Source organism: Lemur catta, chromosome 23 (genome assembly GCF_020740605.2).
Source record: "Lemur catta isolate mLemCat1 chromosome 23, mLemCat1.pri, whole genome shotgun sequence".
Taxonomy (NCBI): domain Eukaryota; kingdom Metazoa; phylum Chordata; class Mammalia; order Primates; family Lemuridae; genus Lemur; species Lemur catta.
The window spans coordinates 13,228,075-13,242,024 of record NC_059150.1 but is presented as its reverse complement, the minus strand read 5'-3'; the positions used below and the strand labels follow the sequence as shown (position 1 = coordinate 13,242,024).

Below are 13,950 nucleotides of genomic sequence, written 5' to 3'. Positions count from 1 at the left end.
ATGAGGGTCAGAATCAACTTCTCCCAAACTCCTGTTAATGTTGTTATTTTGACCTCCTCCCATGAATCACAAATATTCTTAATCGCATCTAGAATGGTGAATCCTTTCTGGAAGGTTTTCAATTTACTTTGCCCAGGTTTATCAGAGGAATCACTATCTGTGGCAGCTATGTCTTACAAAATGTATTTCTTAAATAATGAAACTTGAAAGTGAAAATTACTCTGTCGTCCATGGGCTACAGAATGGATGTTGTATTAGCAGGCATGAAAATAGCATTCATCTTTTTATACATCTCCATCAGAGCTCTTGAGTGACCAGGTGCATTATCAGTAAGCAGTAATATTTTGAAAGAAGTCTTTTTTCTGAGCAGGAAGTCTCAACAATGGGCTTAAAATATTCAGTAAACCATGCTGTAAACAGATGTGCTATCATCCGGGCTTTGTTGTTTCCTTTATAAAACACAGGCAAAGTACATTTAGCATAACTTGTAAGGGCCCTAGAATTATCAAGATGGTAAGTGATCATTGGCTTCAACTTAAAGTCACCATCTGCATTAGCCCCTAGCAAGAGAATCACCCTGTCTTTCACAGTTTAGAAGCCAGGCATTGGCTTCTCCTCTCTAGCTGTAAAAGTCCTAGGTGGCATCTTCTTCCAACAGAAGCCTGTTTGTCTACGTTGAAAATCTGTTGTTCAGTGTAACCACCTTAATCAATGATCTTAGCCAGATCTTCTGGATAACTTGCTGCAGCTTCTGCATCAGCACTTGCTGCTTCACCGTGCACTTTTATGTTATGGAGACGGCTTCTTTCCTTAAATCTCATGAACCAACCTCCACTAGCTTCCAACTTTCCTTCTGCAGCTTCCTCACCTCTCTCAGCCTTCATAGAAATGAAGAGAGTTAGGGCCTTGCTCTGGATTAGGTTTTGGCTTAAGGCAATGTTGTGACTGGTTTGATCTTCCATCCATCCAGACCACTCAGACTTTTTCCATATACGCAACAAGGTTGTTTTGCTTTCTTATCATTCATATGTTCACTGGAGTAGCACGTTTGCTTTCTTCAAGAACTCTTCCTTTGCATTCACATCTTGGATAACTGTTTAGTTAACCAAGAAGCCTGGTTTTTGGCCTATTTTGGCTTTCAACATACTTTCCTCACTAAGCTTAATCATTTGTAGCTTTTGATTTAAAATGGGAGACGTGAGACTCTTCCTTTCACTTGAACAGTTAGAGGCCATTCTAGGGCTTTAATTGGCTTGATTTCAATGTTGTTCTGTCTGAGGGAATAGGGAACAGGGAGATAGATGGGGGGCTGACTGGCTGGTAGAGCAGTCAGAACACACAAAATATTTATCAATTACGTTTTCCATCTTATATGGGCGTGGTTTGTGGCACCACAAAACCATTTCAGTATTAACATCAGCGATCACTGATCACAGATTACCATAACAGAAATAATATTGAAGCCTGAAATACTGCAACAATTACCAAAATGTGACACAAAGACACAAAGTGAGCATAAACTGTTGGAAAAAATGCTGCTGATAGACTTACTCAATGAAAGGTTGCCACAAATCTTCAATTTGTAAAAAAAAAAAATACAACATTTGCAAAGTGCAGTAAATCAAAGTGCAATAAAATGGGTATTCCTGAATTACTTAACTATGATATGCCTTTTTAACTCACATTCTCTTATGAGTACACAGTGGAGTTTTCTAGAGGTTACATGACATGATGTTGCAACAGATCAAATGCAAAAGCAAATATGAGAATTTATTTGTTTTCTATTAAATCAGAGGCTTGAAAAAATGTAAAACAATGTCATGCTTCTCACTAAGTTTTTTATTTTTTGGAAAATATATTTATTTTCTATAAATATTAGGTTATCAAATCTGAAATGTCCAATTTCCTTAAGCACTACGTTTGACAGTTGATATCTCTGACATTTCACTTTGACACTTCTTGTTTTATTTTTATTGTGAAGGTGCATCCTCAGTCTTTCAAATGCACATTTTGGCTTGTGATTATCTTTCACATTTTTTTTAAAGAAATCTTTGTTAAACCATAGATAAGACAAAAATTCATGTTATTTTCAAATATGAGTTCCGTTGTAGAACAAATGCAGCACAGACAGCTCAAAATATCAAGGAAGTGTTTGGAGATGACATGGCTAATGAATGCACAGTACTTCCATGGTTTGAAAAGTTCCATTCTGGTCATTTTAATCTTGAACGTGAGCCATGTGGGCAACCTGAGACCAAGGTGGATAATGATGAGCTGAAAGCTGTAGTGGAAGCAAATCCGTTTCAACCTATACATGAATTAGCAGCAAGGTTTAATGTTACTATTCCAACAATATTGGACCATTTGAAACAACTGTGCAAGGTAAAGAAGGCTGGATAGATGGGTTCTGCATGAATTAAACAATCATCAGAAGAGAAATTGCATCAAAGCTTGCCTTTATTTGCTGTCACGACATAAAAGCAAACCATTTCTACACCGTATTGTTATATGTGATGAAAAATGGAATCTTTTTGACAATGACAAGTGTTCGGCACAATGGTTGGATAAAGACAAAGTGCTGAAACACAGTCCAAAACCAAATATTCATTAAAAAAAGCTACTGGTGTCTGTGCGGTGGTCCAGTGCTGGTATTATCCACCACAGCTTCATGAAACCTGGTCAATCTATTACAGTGGATGTCTCCTGCAACCAATTGGATGAAATGATGAGGATGCTTGTGATTAAGCATCCTCATTAAGCTGAGATTGGTCAATAGAGACAAGCCAATCCTCTTGCAAGACAGTGCTCAACTACATGTGGCACAAACAATGCTGCTCAAACTACAGAGGCTGGACTTGGAAACTCTCTGCCATCCACCATATTCGTCAGACCTTGAACCAACTGATGACCACTTCTTCCAGGCTTTGGACCACTTCTTGTCAGGAAAAATATTCAATTCTCAACAAGCTGTGGAAAATGCCTTTTGCAATTTCATCACCACTCTTTCTCCAGGCTTCTTTGCTGCTGGCATAAACAAGCTACCTTTAAAATGGCAAAACTGTGTCAATAGTTTCGGCGCATATTTTGATTAATTGTATTGCTTCTCATTTGAGATATAATAAACTTTCGATTCCAAATCGGACATTTCATATTTAATGACCTAATATGTTAACATATTATGGATTTATTATTTTAAAATGAATAATAAATATGTATTTCAAACATTTCTGTCTTAAGTTCTAATACAATAAATATCAAAAGATATGACCCATATAAACAAAAGCTATTTTGGGTCCTCATTAATTTGTAAGAGTATAAAAGGGTTCTGAGACCAAAATTTGAGAACCATTGCTTAAAGGTATAGTGATGTGTACTAGAAAATCATGGTAATTAGTTAGTTATTCTATGCTATGACTAACCTGTTGAGTACCTCCTTATCCTTTAGGTGAGGTAGCTAAAAACAGGTCTATTAAAGACAGAACTACAGAGATGGGGAGGATGCCAAAGTGTTGTCTCCTCTATACCTTAATAGGTCAGAATTTTAAAATGACAGATTAATGTCGCATTTTGGTGTGTTTGTTCATCTGTACCTTTTTTAAAAAATTAGTCAGTTGCTACCGTATTCCTTCATTTGTTAAATACATATTGTATAGTGACTATATTCAAGATATTCTTGGTGTTTTGTGAGTGCAAAAATGGCTAAGATTCCATTTTTATCCTCAAGGACTTTTACAATCTAATCAAGAAGAAAAATACCTATAAGGTTGTGCACAGGCCACAAGAGAGGGATGAACACATGCATATACTTAAGACTGCAAGATCACTTCAGTCAAGAGCATAGAAAGGGTTTTTCATGGGATTGGAATCTCACACAAGGAGCAGGATTTTGAGAGGTGTGGCTGGGGTTAAAGTGTGAAATTAGCAATATGCAAAATTCATCCAAGCAGGAACAAGCACTTTGGTTTATTGGAGATACACACCCTATGGAAGGAAAGAGGGAGATAAATCGGAGCAGGCAAAAGGATTGGAACATTATTTAGTGCTCGGAGAAGAGTCAGTGTGATAAGAACTGTGATTTAAGGAGATTAATTAAATTTGGGCAGCAGAACAAATGTGAAGGAGAAGCAAAGAGAAGTCAGAACATCACTGCCATAAAATATTTAATAAAATTCACCTGTTCTAAGAAGTGCCATAGAGATTTTACTGTCCACTAGGACAATGGTTCTTAATCTTTTTTTCTTTAGAATCTTTTGAAAGCTACAAACCCTCACTCCAAGTAAAAGTACATAGACTATGCCCCCAAATTTGCCTGCAGCTTTTGCCTTGACATCCATTAGTAGACCCAAATTTCAGAATTATTTCTTTATTTACTTCAGTATGATGATCTATACCAGTCAAACATTTCTTAAATAAATTGTGGCATTCCTCAACTCCTGTGATCCAGAGAGTTTCTCCTGACATTCTGCAACTCCTCCAACTCTGACAATCGTCGTGGAGTGAAGGAATGATACTTTTAGAAAGGGGGGAAAAAAATCTCTCTTTATTCTCTGACCTTCCTGCAGGTTTCGCTGAAAATAGACAGGTTCCGCATGTCTTCGTCTCACTGCTGCTGCTTGCTCCTGTCGTCCCTAATGACTGTGACCTTAATGACCTTCCAGAATATCCATATGGCCCTTTTTCTCCTCAACCTAACAACACCATCTCTGCTACGTGAGGGTTTGGATCTCATCATATTGTTCCTAAGCCTGGCCTCTCTCACTGCCTGGCATTGTGTGCCTGCCACGAGACCAGGCTGGCTCGTAAAACATCTCTTTATGTACTTTATTACTTAAACTCTTTTATTTGCCTGCAGGAGCCCTTTAACAAAATCACATTGAATTGACTTTCTCACACCAAATCAAATCTCCCTGGTCCCAGTTCAGTTGTCTTTGTCAATATGTATTTTATAAATGGAGTGAATTAACAGATGCTGTTGGAACAGAAGTGCTGGGGTGGCGTTTATGTTTTTAGTGCTCTCTCTGGGCAGATGAGTTGTGCAGGAGTGTTATACAGGTATCTCGGGATGAAAGTCATGCTCGTCATTTCAGGGGATATGTATTCTTGGCCATTTTCTTTCAATATATTTTAAACCTCTTTATTACTCTTTTTTTTCTTAGTGTTTGCTTATATGGTTTTATCATTTATGCCATTAATCTTGGTTTGGACTTGATTATATCCCTTAGTATTCAAAGATGAAGATTAAAGCCCCTCTATCATTCAAAGAGGACAGGATTTTCTGTTAGCCTATGGGAAACTGATCATGAGATGCCTTTGGAATATATTGCCTTATTTCTATTATAAATTTGGTCCATGCAGCCTTGGATGTGAAACTCTGGGCTGAAATTGTTTCAGAATAGAACACTGAGTTTTCATGTCCTGGGCTCTGACTTCACTGGAACTAATGATGACACAAGATGGAATTTGGGAACTTTGCAAAGAAGGAAGTATAGCCCCAGAAATCCATGGCGTAAGAGTTGTATTGAAAGAATAGCTCCCTGGAAGATTTTCATATAACATAATGAATTTTTGTGAAAGATGTAATATATCAGTGCTATAAAATATACTGCAATGATTTGGGGAGCATTTTTACTCTACCCCTTCTCTCTGTTTTGTGGTGGTAGCCACAGAGCCATCTACTGGTAAAGACAAGCATGACTTTCTTGCCTTTCATGCTCTGTCACTAATTTTATACATTTGTTCTAAGAATAACTAATCATAAACCTTTTTTTTTTCTTTCTTCTAGACCTAAAATATCCCTTGGCTTAAAATGTAGTAGTCACCATGATCAATCCCAGAGTTTCACGATGATTTGTCATGTTCCAATACTGTTTTACTACTATCCTATTTTTTAACTCAAAAGCATGATGCATAATTCTTGGTCTTCTTTTAAAAAAAATATGGAATACTAGTTTTTCAGATGGAACTATTTAGAAATTCATCAAGCAGATATGTTTATATGCCTTTCTTTCCAGACCTGGACATTAAATATGTTTTGGTAACATATTTGAATTATTGATAATACTGTGAAGAAAATACTCTTTCCTCCATGATTTCTCGGTTGTATTCAATCCAATGGAAACCATCCATTGGATATATACGCTGTTGGAAAGACAGTGTATGCTATTTGATCTGAAAAATAAACATCTACTAGTTTAATGTGTACTGTACCACTTTAATAACATCTGCATCCTGTTCAAAGAGACTCTTTACCTTTGGACAAATTTAATGAAGAGCCTCTGGAAGAATGGACCAATCCATCCATAATGCATGACCTATTTTGTTTTTCTTTGGGCATATTTTAAATTGTGCATTCTGTGTGTCAGAGTTCAAAAGTCAAGTGCTACATGTGATAAATTAGGTAGGGGTCAAAAGTTATTGCAATGCAGTTTCGGAAGATTGTCTGTCTCTGAATTTGCAGCTCATTCATGCTGAAGTGATGCACTATGGGAATTACTACCAAACTCTGCTCGGCAACATCTGCTCTCCCTAAGTGAGTTAGTGCACGTCAGACATCTTTATGTCAGAATATTGCAGTGATGGATGCAGTCTTCAGAAAATGCTGCATAAAAATCTGGTGTGCCGTTCTGGCCATTAAGTGAAATTACTATTTAAATTAATGGCACTGTCACAGTTTATCTGTGCAAAGAATGAACGCTGATTAGGGTATTAAGTAATTAGCAATTTATCACACTGGAACAAGGTTGATAATAATTAAAGAAGTAATGGTTTACCAAAGAAACTAGAAAGGGAGTCACTTCTTGTTATGGGAGTGAAATCTTGGCTGAAAATTTCAATTCAGTAAAACAAAGATGAAGCTCTTTGTGAAAGAAAGCATCTTTTCTCTTTTTTTACTAGTAGAAAAACAGTTCATTATCAAAATTTTAGTTGACCTGTCAAAAGTCCCTCAGAGCGATCAGATGACTGATTAGGAGTTTTGAATTAGGTCAATGTCTGCATTTTGATTTTATATTTAGAGCATAGTGAAACCATGAAGTAATTTTGGAGTAGAGGGAGAGAATATATTCTGCTCCCTAAAGGGCTAGTTTTCAGGTTTTGATTGCTCTTTAAAATAGAAACATGAATTGTTTTAAGAAACCTGCTAGAGAAAAAAATGACAATAAAGAATCCAAGGTTGTACTTAAATGTCTAATCAGAAGGCAGCAGAAAAATGTCCAAACAATATAAAGCTTGAAGCTGTGGATTTTTCTTTTTATTTTATATGTGTATCTGTGTACACACATATATGTATGTATTTACATACACACACACACACATATTTACCCATCATAGTCAAGACTCAGAATACAATGATAACCCTGCTGTGTGTTTTTTATTTTTTTGAAAGAAATTTTCCTGGAAATGTTAAAACAACTAGAATTATTAATATAATGGTTTATTTGTAAACCAATTACTTTGAAGAGTTATCACATTTAGATAAACATGGCAAGCCAAATGAGTCATGATCAGTGAATATCATTCATTGTAAATAAGATTTTTTAAATATTGGGAGATACTTTTTAAAGTGGAAATACCAGTGTAAGCATTCTTTGGAATCATGTGCAGATAAACATCTTTCTTAAGGCATGTGCCAAACAAGTGTCTAGTGTCAATTATTTTAAAAAAACCAAAAACACTTAAAACTCCTTGATCCATTATTAGGATTGTCTATCATAATGTAGGTGTTTGTACAGAACCAGATTAAACAATTCAAGACCCCGGGGCACTTTGAATTTGAGGTTCTTTATGTTATCAGTCGGGACTAATAATAAACAAACAAAATTCTAATTAAAATAAATCATTCATCACATTGTGCTGCTGTATAACTGGATATAAATTCTAATGTGATAGCGCTGGGACATGCAGTATAGGCACCTCAATTTCCAGCTTGATCTGACTCTCTAGAGTATTATTTATTCATGCTTTAATGTCAAAATTTCTGCTATTTCTCTTCTATGGCAATGTCTAAATGATGCAAACACAGGCAGTGAAACTGAATTTGGTGGGAGAAAACAGTCTACTTGGTATCTCAGATACATGTGTCTTTCATCAAGATGTGAGGATCAATGATCTTCCCTACAAGGTCTTTCTGTGGCTGCCCCAGCTTGTCACCCATGTCTACCATGGGTCTAGAACAGAGAGTGGCTCAAAAAACAGTGGCTGGTTGGTGCGCCTGATCGGTGAACACACTCAGCTGGGTTTGAATGCCAGATCTATCTCATGAAGAAAAAATGGTCACTATTGCAGCTACCTTCACAGGAAGAAAGTCTTTGTATTCTAGATGGAGCTAGGCAAAAACTTGCAAGGCTCCTACCGCAGGGTTTCCAGTTCTACTACGGATCTACCTTTCTGCTCTGCCTGGCCTCTGATCCCAGAGTGCTTGGGTGACCTTTTCTTCTGCCTTGTAAATTTCTAGAGCTTTCTCTGAGTCCCTACAGTTTAACTGACTTTCTTCTGCAACAAGATGTTATCATCACAAAATGGGCAGGCAGGTTTCATGACAGAAATCCGATCTTTTTTTATGGAGCATAAGAGAAGCTTGGCCCCGCAGAATGATTTCCGAACACTTCCTCTTGTGTGTTCTTTTCCTAATTAGTGTCTAGTGCTCTTGGTAAGAAGGACCCTCACTGCACATTTAAATCACATTGGTAGGGAAAAGGCTACCTTAGGTATCGCACCATTTCAGCAACTGGCTGAGTCTGACATTTTTATACCAAACTTTATAGCAGCCTCAGTTTTCTTTCCTTTTTTTATTTCATATTCATATATAACATTTTATTGTTGCAGGGATGTTCTGTTGTGGGCAGGATTATGTGAATATGTCAGATACCATATGCTGCTCAGCTTCCAGTGGAGAGTCTAAAGCACATGTTAAAAAGAATGACCCAGTGCCAGTAAAATGCTGTGAGACTGAACTTATTCCAAAGAGCCAGAAATGCTGTAATGGAGTTGGATATAATCCTTTGAAATATGTTTGCTCTGACAAGATTTCAACTGGAATGATGATGAAGGTAATTGATAGAAAACCTCTCAGAGGTGCTGATTTGACAATGGAAAGAGAAATACATTGTTCATAACTATTTTTCTAAAATAGGAATATAAAAACTCCGGTGTGCATTATTCATTTTCACATTACATCCATATTAATACCGAATGAGTTCGCTATGATTGATGTTATTGCAATGAATTCTAAAGGAATTAATAATGATTAGCTGTTCTCAAGGAAGCTTTACCCAGCACTTCAGATGAGTGCAGGGCTGGAAGTCTGTGTGCTGCCGAAAGAGCCAGCACAGGTTGTCTGGGGCCTTTGCAAGGGGCCATTTCATGCCTCTGAGTGCCGTGGCTGGAGAGCGAGGGACATTCCTACTTCTTCCGTCTTGACTGCCAACCATAACCCAACACCTTCCTCTGCTAGAGACCTCAGACCCAAAAAATTCACTTAGTTGTGTTTATATCATATTCCCTTAGACAGGGCAAGATGAGAAAATGCCTCTGTCAGCCACAAAAGTGAAAATGCCTGTGGGTGTGATCCTTATATGCTGTGATGCTTCACACACAGCCATGTCATGTTTGTGGGTATTAAACTTGACCCAGGACTCCAGAAACCTATCAATGTAAGGAAAGGATCATGAACATTTTAAAAAACAGACACCCTACCCACCGTGTTCTGTAGCAGTTTGTCCTTATGAGATGGCTAAAAGTGGGTGACTTGGTCACAGAGAGTGGAAGGGCACTTGCTGAATGAGGTGACTACACAATCCTTGTGTGGACATCGTACACTTTGGGATGTGAAATAACTCTTGTGAGATGGATAGGGGCCTGCAAGCACTTTGTAGCAATGAATGATTAAGATAATTCATCAGGTTTGTAAATTATTATAAGGACAATATTTCTCCATGCTGAATCTAGTAGCATATTTATAGGTAATATTGTTCATTCTATAGGTTTCATTTTGTTTCCTGAACACCTGTCTCCTGGAGACTTCCATCTTCTGTGATCTGGACAGGATCACTGTGGGATTTTTCTACGCAGTTGGCCCACTGGATCTTCCCTACACTGTCAGCTCAGGAATTCCTTTTACCCCTTTCCTGTGTTGGTCCCCTGTGCTCTGTTCCCCAAGTTTCTTTCCATTTGGAGAATTATCTTCCTGAGTGTAGACGTATATAGGGTAAATTTTTTGAGAGCTTGATGTATGAATTTATCATTACTCTCCCATTGGATTGATAGATTAGCCATATACACAAGTGCAGGTTAAAAATCATCTCTACTCAGAATTTTGAAGGCATTTCTGCATTTTTTAAGCCTCTGTTGATATTTTGACTCCTGTCTCCTCATAGGTAACCATGTTATCTTTTTCTATGACAGCTTTTAAAGACGTTCTCTTTATCCTGTTCTTCTAAAATTTCATGATAATGTGCCTCTCTGTGGAAGTTGTTAATATTTTTTCTTTTTCTTTCTGTATTTTTTTTTGTGATGAGAATGTTTAAGATATACTCTTTTAGCAAATTAGTTTTTTAAATTTTTTGCATTACAATCCAACGTGAATTAGGTAGGTCTCTTCCAAGGAATATCTCAGAAACCCAAGCCCCTTCCATCTTGTTTAGCTTCACACATAGCCCTGGGGTCACATGGAAAGGGAGAGAGGGTGGACAGTTGCACATTGGTGGGTCATTCCTGGATACAGAGTACACACTTTCTGTACACTAGTCACACGGCCATATCTAGTCATGTGGCTCCTCCTATTGCACCAAGGCTTGAAAATCCCATGTTCCCACAGAGAAAAGGAGAACATGGACACTACTAAGCACATCCCATTGTTGTGCCACATCCATCCCCCATACAGCTTCCAAAAATGTTTAATCAGCCCTGTGTGTATTATTTACCTTCCTTTTCCCTTAGAGTTTCTATATTTAGACATTTCTTGTACTGTCATTTGGTTGGGCTTTAAGAAGAAAGGGAGATAAATCCAAGTGTTCAATTTGCCATTTTTAAATGAAAGTCTCAAGTCTGACTTGAGAATACTGAAGTAGCTTTCTTTTGACTAACTTGGTGAAAATAATTCAAATTGTTTTCTGTAAGAGAGAAGTTGAATGGGGATCAATTTTTAATACCAAAAAGTATTCCAGATACACTATGCTACTTGTGTAAAGGAAAGGCAAAGCAGATCTCTGCATTATAAGAATATTACTTTATTTATAGATCCTGTAATTTGGGATGATTACATATTTAATTTTCCCATAAAAAGTCCAGAGATTCATCAGAGAAAAGGTTTGTGAGTGTAAATAATTATGACAATTCATGAAATATTTTGATTTTTTAAAAACTTGAATGAGTAATACTTGATATGGAACCAACTTTCCCAACAGCACAGGAAGGACTGATTCTCAAATATTCCATTCTTTATTTTCTCTAAAACTTCACAAGAAAGTGTCAAATAACAATAATAAAGTAATGACTACTGTTACTAATTTTAGGGTCTATATTAAGTTTAAGTCATTAAGGCATTTACAGATATTATTTGATTCACACAATAAATCATCATGGTAAATTTTATTTTCATTTTTCTCTCTGAAGAAGCTGAGGCATTAAGGGAATAAGTGATTTTCCAGGGTTACAGAGCTAGGAAGTTGCAAAACTGGAATTTTAATCCATCTGTGTCATTTCAAAGTAACTGCTCTTTTTAGGTTACAAACTGCCTTCGTTGCTTTTGACAAATTTTGCTATATTTACTTATCAAATAGGTAGGAGAAAAATTTCATTTGAAAGCTATAAAAATCTACCCCAGATATGTCTAAATGAAATTTTAAAATCCCTTTCTTTCTCTCTCCCACCCTCTACCACTTGATTTAGGAAACCAAAGAGTGCAGGACCCTCTGCCCAGCATCTATGGAAGCCACGGCATATTGTGGCAGGTGTGACTTCAACTCTACCAGCCATGTTTGTACTGTGATGAGGTCTCGCAATTCCATAGGGAAGACATCAGTGGAAGAAATATGTTCATCTGCTGAAGAAACTGTTCACGCAGGGAGTGTAAACACATACTCCTTCACAGGTACCAGAAAGTGAGCTCTCTGCCCATGGCTTAGTGGGGTAGTGAGAAAAAGCTGCTGAAAATGCATATTTATTTCACTCTAACATCATCCTTCCTTAACCTGGTATCAGTTAAGTTCCATCATATTTTGGGGCCAGCTAGTTACAAGGTAATTAAAGGCATAATCTGGATATATTGAAAGTTAGTGGTTTAAAATTTATTTTAAGTCTAACTTTAAACAAGGATATATTCTGTTTTAAAGCAAATCTGTGCCCTTTTCCAGTATATCCAGTTAATATACAATAAACTCAGTTTTCTTTTCCAAAAGCTCAAATGCAGCTTTCAATGAATGCAATGAATGAATATCATTCATACTTGCAAGCAGGAAGCTAGAAGGAACCTGTCCGATTACTAGTAAAACTTAGCAGTGTTATTCTGAAGAGGAGGTAAGCCCAAGTGTGGTGCTCCTCCAAGATGGCTGATCACCTTGAAAACAGTAACCTTTGCAGTTATTGAAAATGTTAATTTCCAAGCACCATCTTGGCCTTACTGAATTGATCCAAAATAGTGGTTCTTAGCTCTGGCTTAGCTGAGTGGGAAACACTGTATAGTTTAGAATTATCTCTAAAATAGTTCTGCCATCTATTAAATTTTTATTATTTATCCATTTACTTAAGTCCCTACAAAATGTGTTACTGCTTTTTGAAAAATCAAGTGTGTGTGTGTGTGTGTGTATTTGTGTATGATCTATAATCTAGAGTCAAATAGAATCAATTTAAGTGATATAATGTGAACATGCTAAGGTTAAATAAATGAAACAATGCTCTATTCTGTCACGAATTATCATTCAGCCTTACTCATCCAATGGTGAGTGATAATGGAAAACCACAGGAATGCAAAAAGTAAGTCCAGATACCAAAATAAGAGGGGGAAGATTAAGGAGGAAAGAAAGAAATAGTTTATTGAACATTATTTGGTCCCAGTGCTGTGCTAGGTACTATAAAGCCTTACCTCAGTTACCCACAAAGCAATCATGTAAGAATGATCATTTAACAGATGAGGAAACTGAGGGTCAGTTCTCTAAAAGTAACTTGCCATGGTAAGGAAGCATTGAAATTTTGCCATCTTCAAGAGGCAGATTTAGAAGACTCACATGGTATAGGAGCTTCTTTTACAGTGCCCCAAACCTCCCTCGAGCTCTTCTTTCCATCTGAAACGCTCTTCTTCGTTGTCCTACTTAAGATCCAAGTCAAGATTCATGTCCTCTTACAGGCTTGCCATGTCCCGCCTCTTCTTGCCTGTGTGCTCCTGTGGCACACTGCTTACAAAGTTCATCACTTCTGCCATGTGTCATATGCACTGGAACATCTGTACTGTCTCTCACATTAGATTGAAATATCCTTATGAATACGACATCTTTGTTTACTTTTACCTTATTATTTGGAGTCAGCACACTGTAAGCCAAAAAGATTTATTGGAGTGAATTGAATTAGGAAAGGATAGTTTGCCCAACCTTCCAATTTCTTCTTACTCCCAGTTACAGATTTAAATCAGCGACCCTTATTTTGAAATTATTGAATTTCCATCTAAGAGAGTTCCCTACTTTTATCTGCCCGTTGTAATCAAGATCAAGATTTTGAAGAGCTTTTAAGACCTACTTGCAATAGCCCTCTCCAGAAGTGAATAGATGTTGTTTCCACCTCGTGATATAATATTATGAGGTGTTTTAAAATCCATATTTCAGATTGCTTTGCCTGCCAGTAAATACTATAGATTGCATATGAAAATAACCTTTTTTTCATGAAAGATACTAAACACGCAAGTGGTGCTATGAGAATTCCATTGAGAACAATTTAGACTAAATCAGACTTTTTAAAAAACTT

General features: G+C 36.9%; 1 protein-coding gene across 1 annotated transcript in view; it reads left to right on the top strand.

The window, feature by feature from the left end:
• The window catches only part of USH2A (usherin), a 605,447-nt gene that overhangs the window by 458,744 nt on the left and 132,753 nt on the right, over positions 1-13,950 (top strand). Inside the window, exons 50-51 of the mRNA XM_045536030.1 lie at positions 8,824-9,047; positions 11,887-12,088. Coding sequence (XP_045391986.1) covers positions 8,824-9,047; positions 11,887-12,088 — 426 coding nt within the window. The remainder of the gene's footprint in view (positions 1-8,823; positions 9,048-11,886; positions 12,089-13,950) is intronic.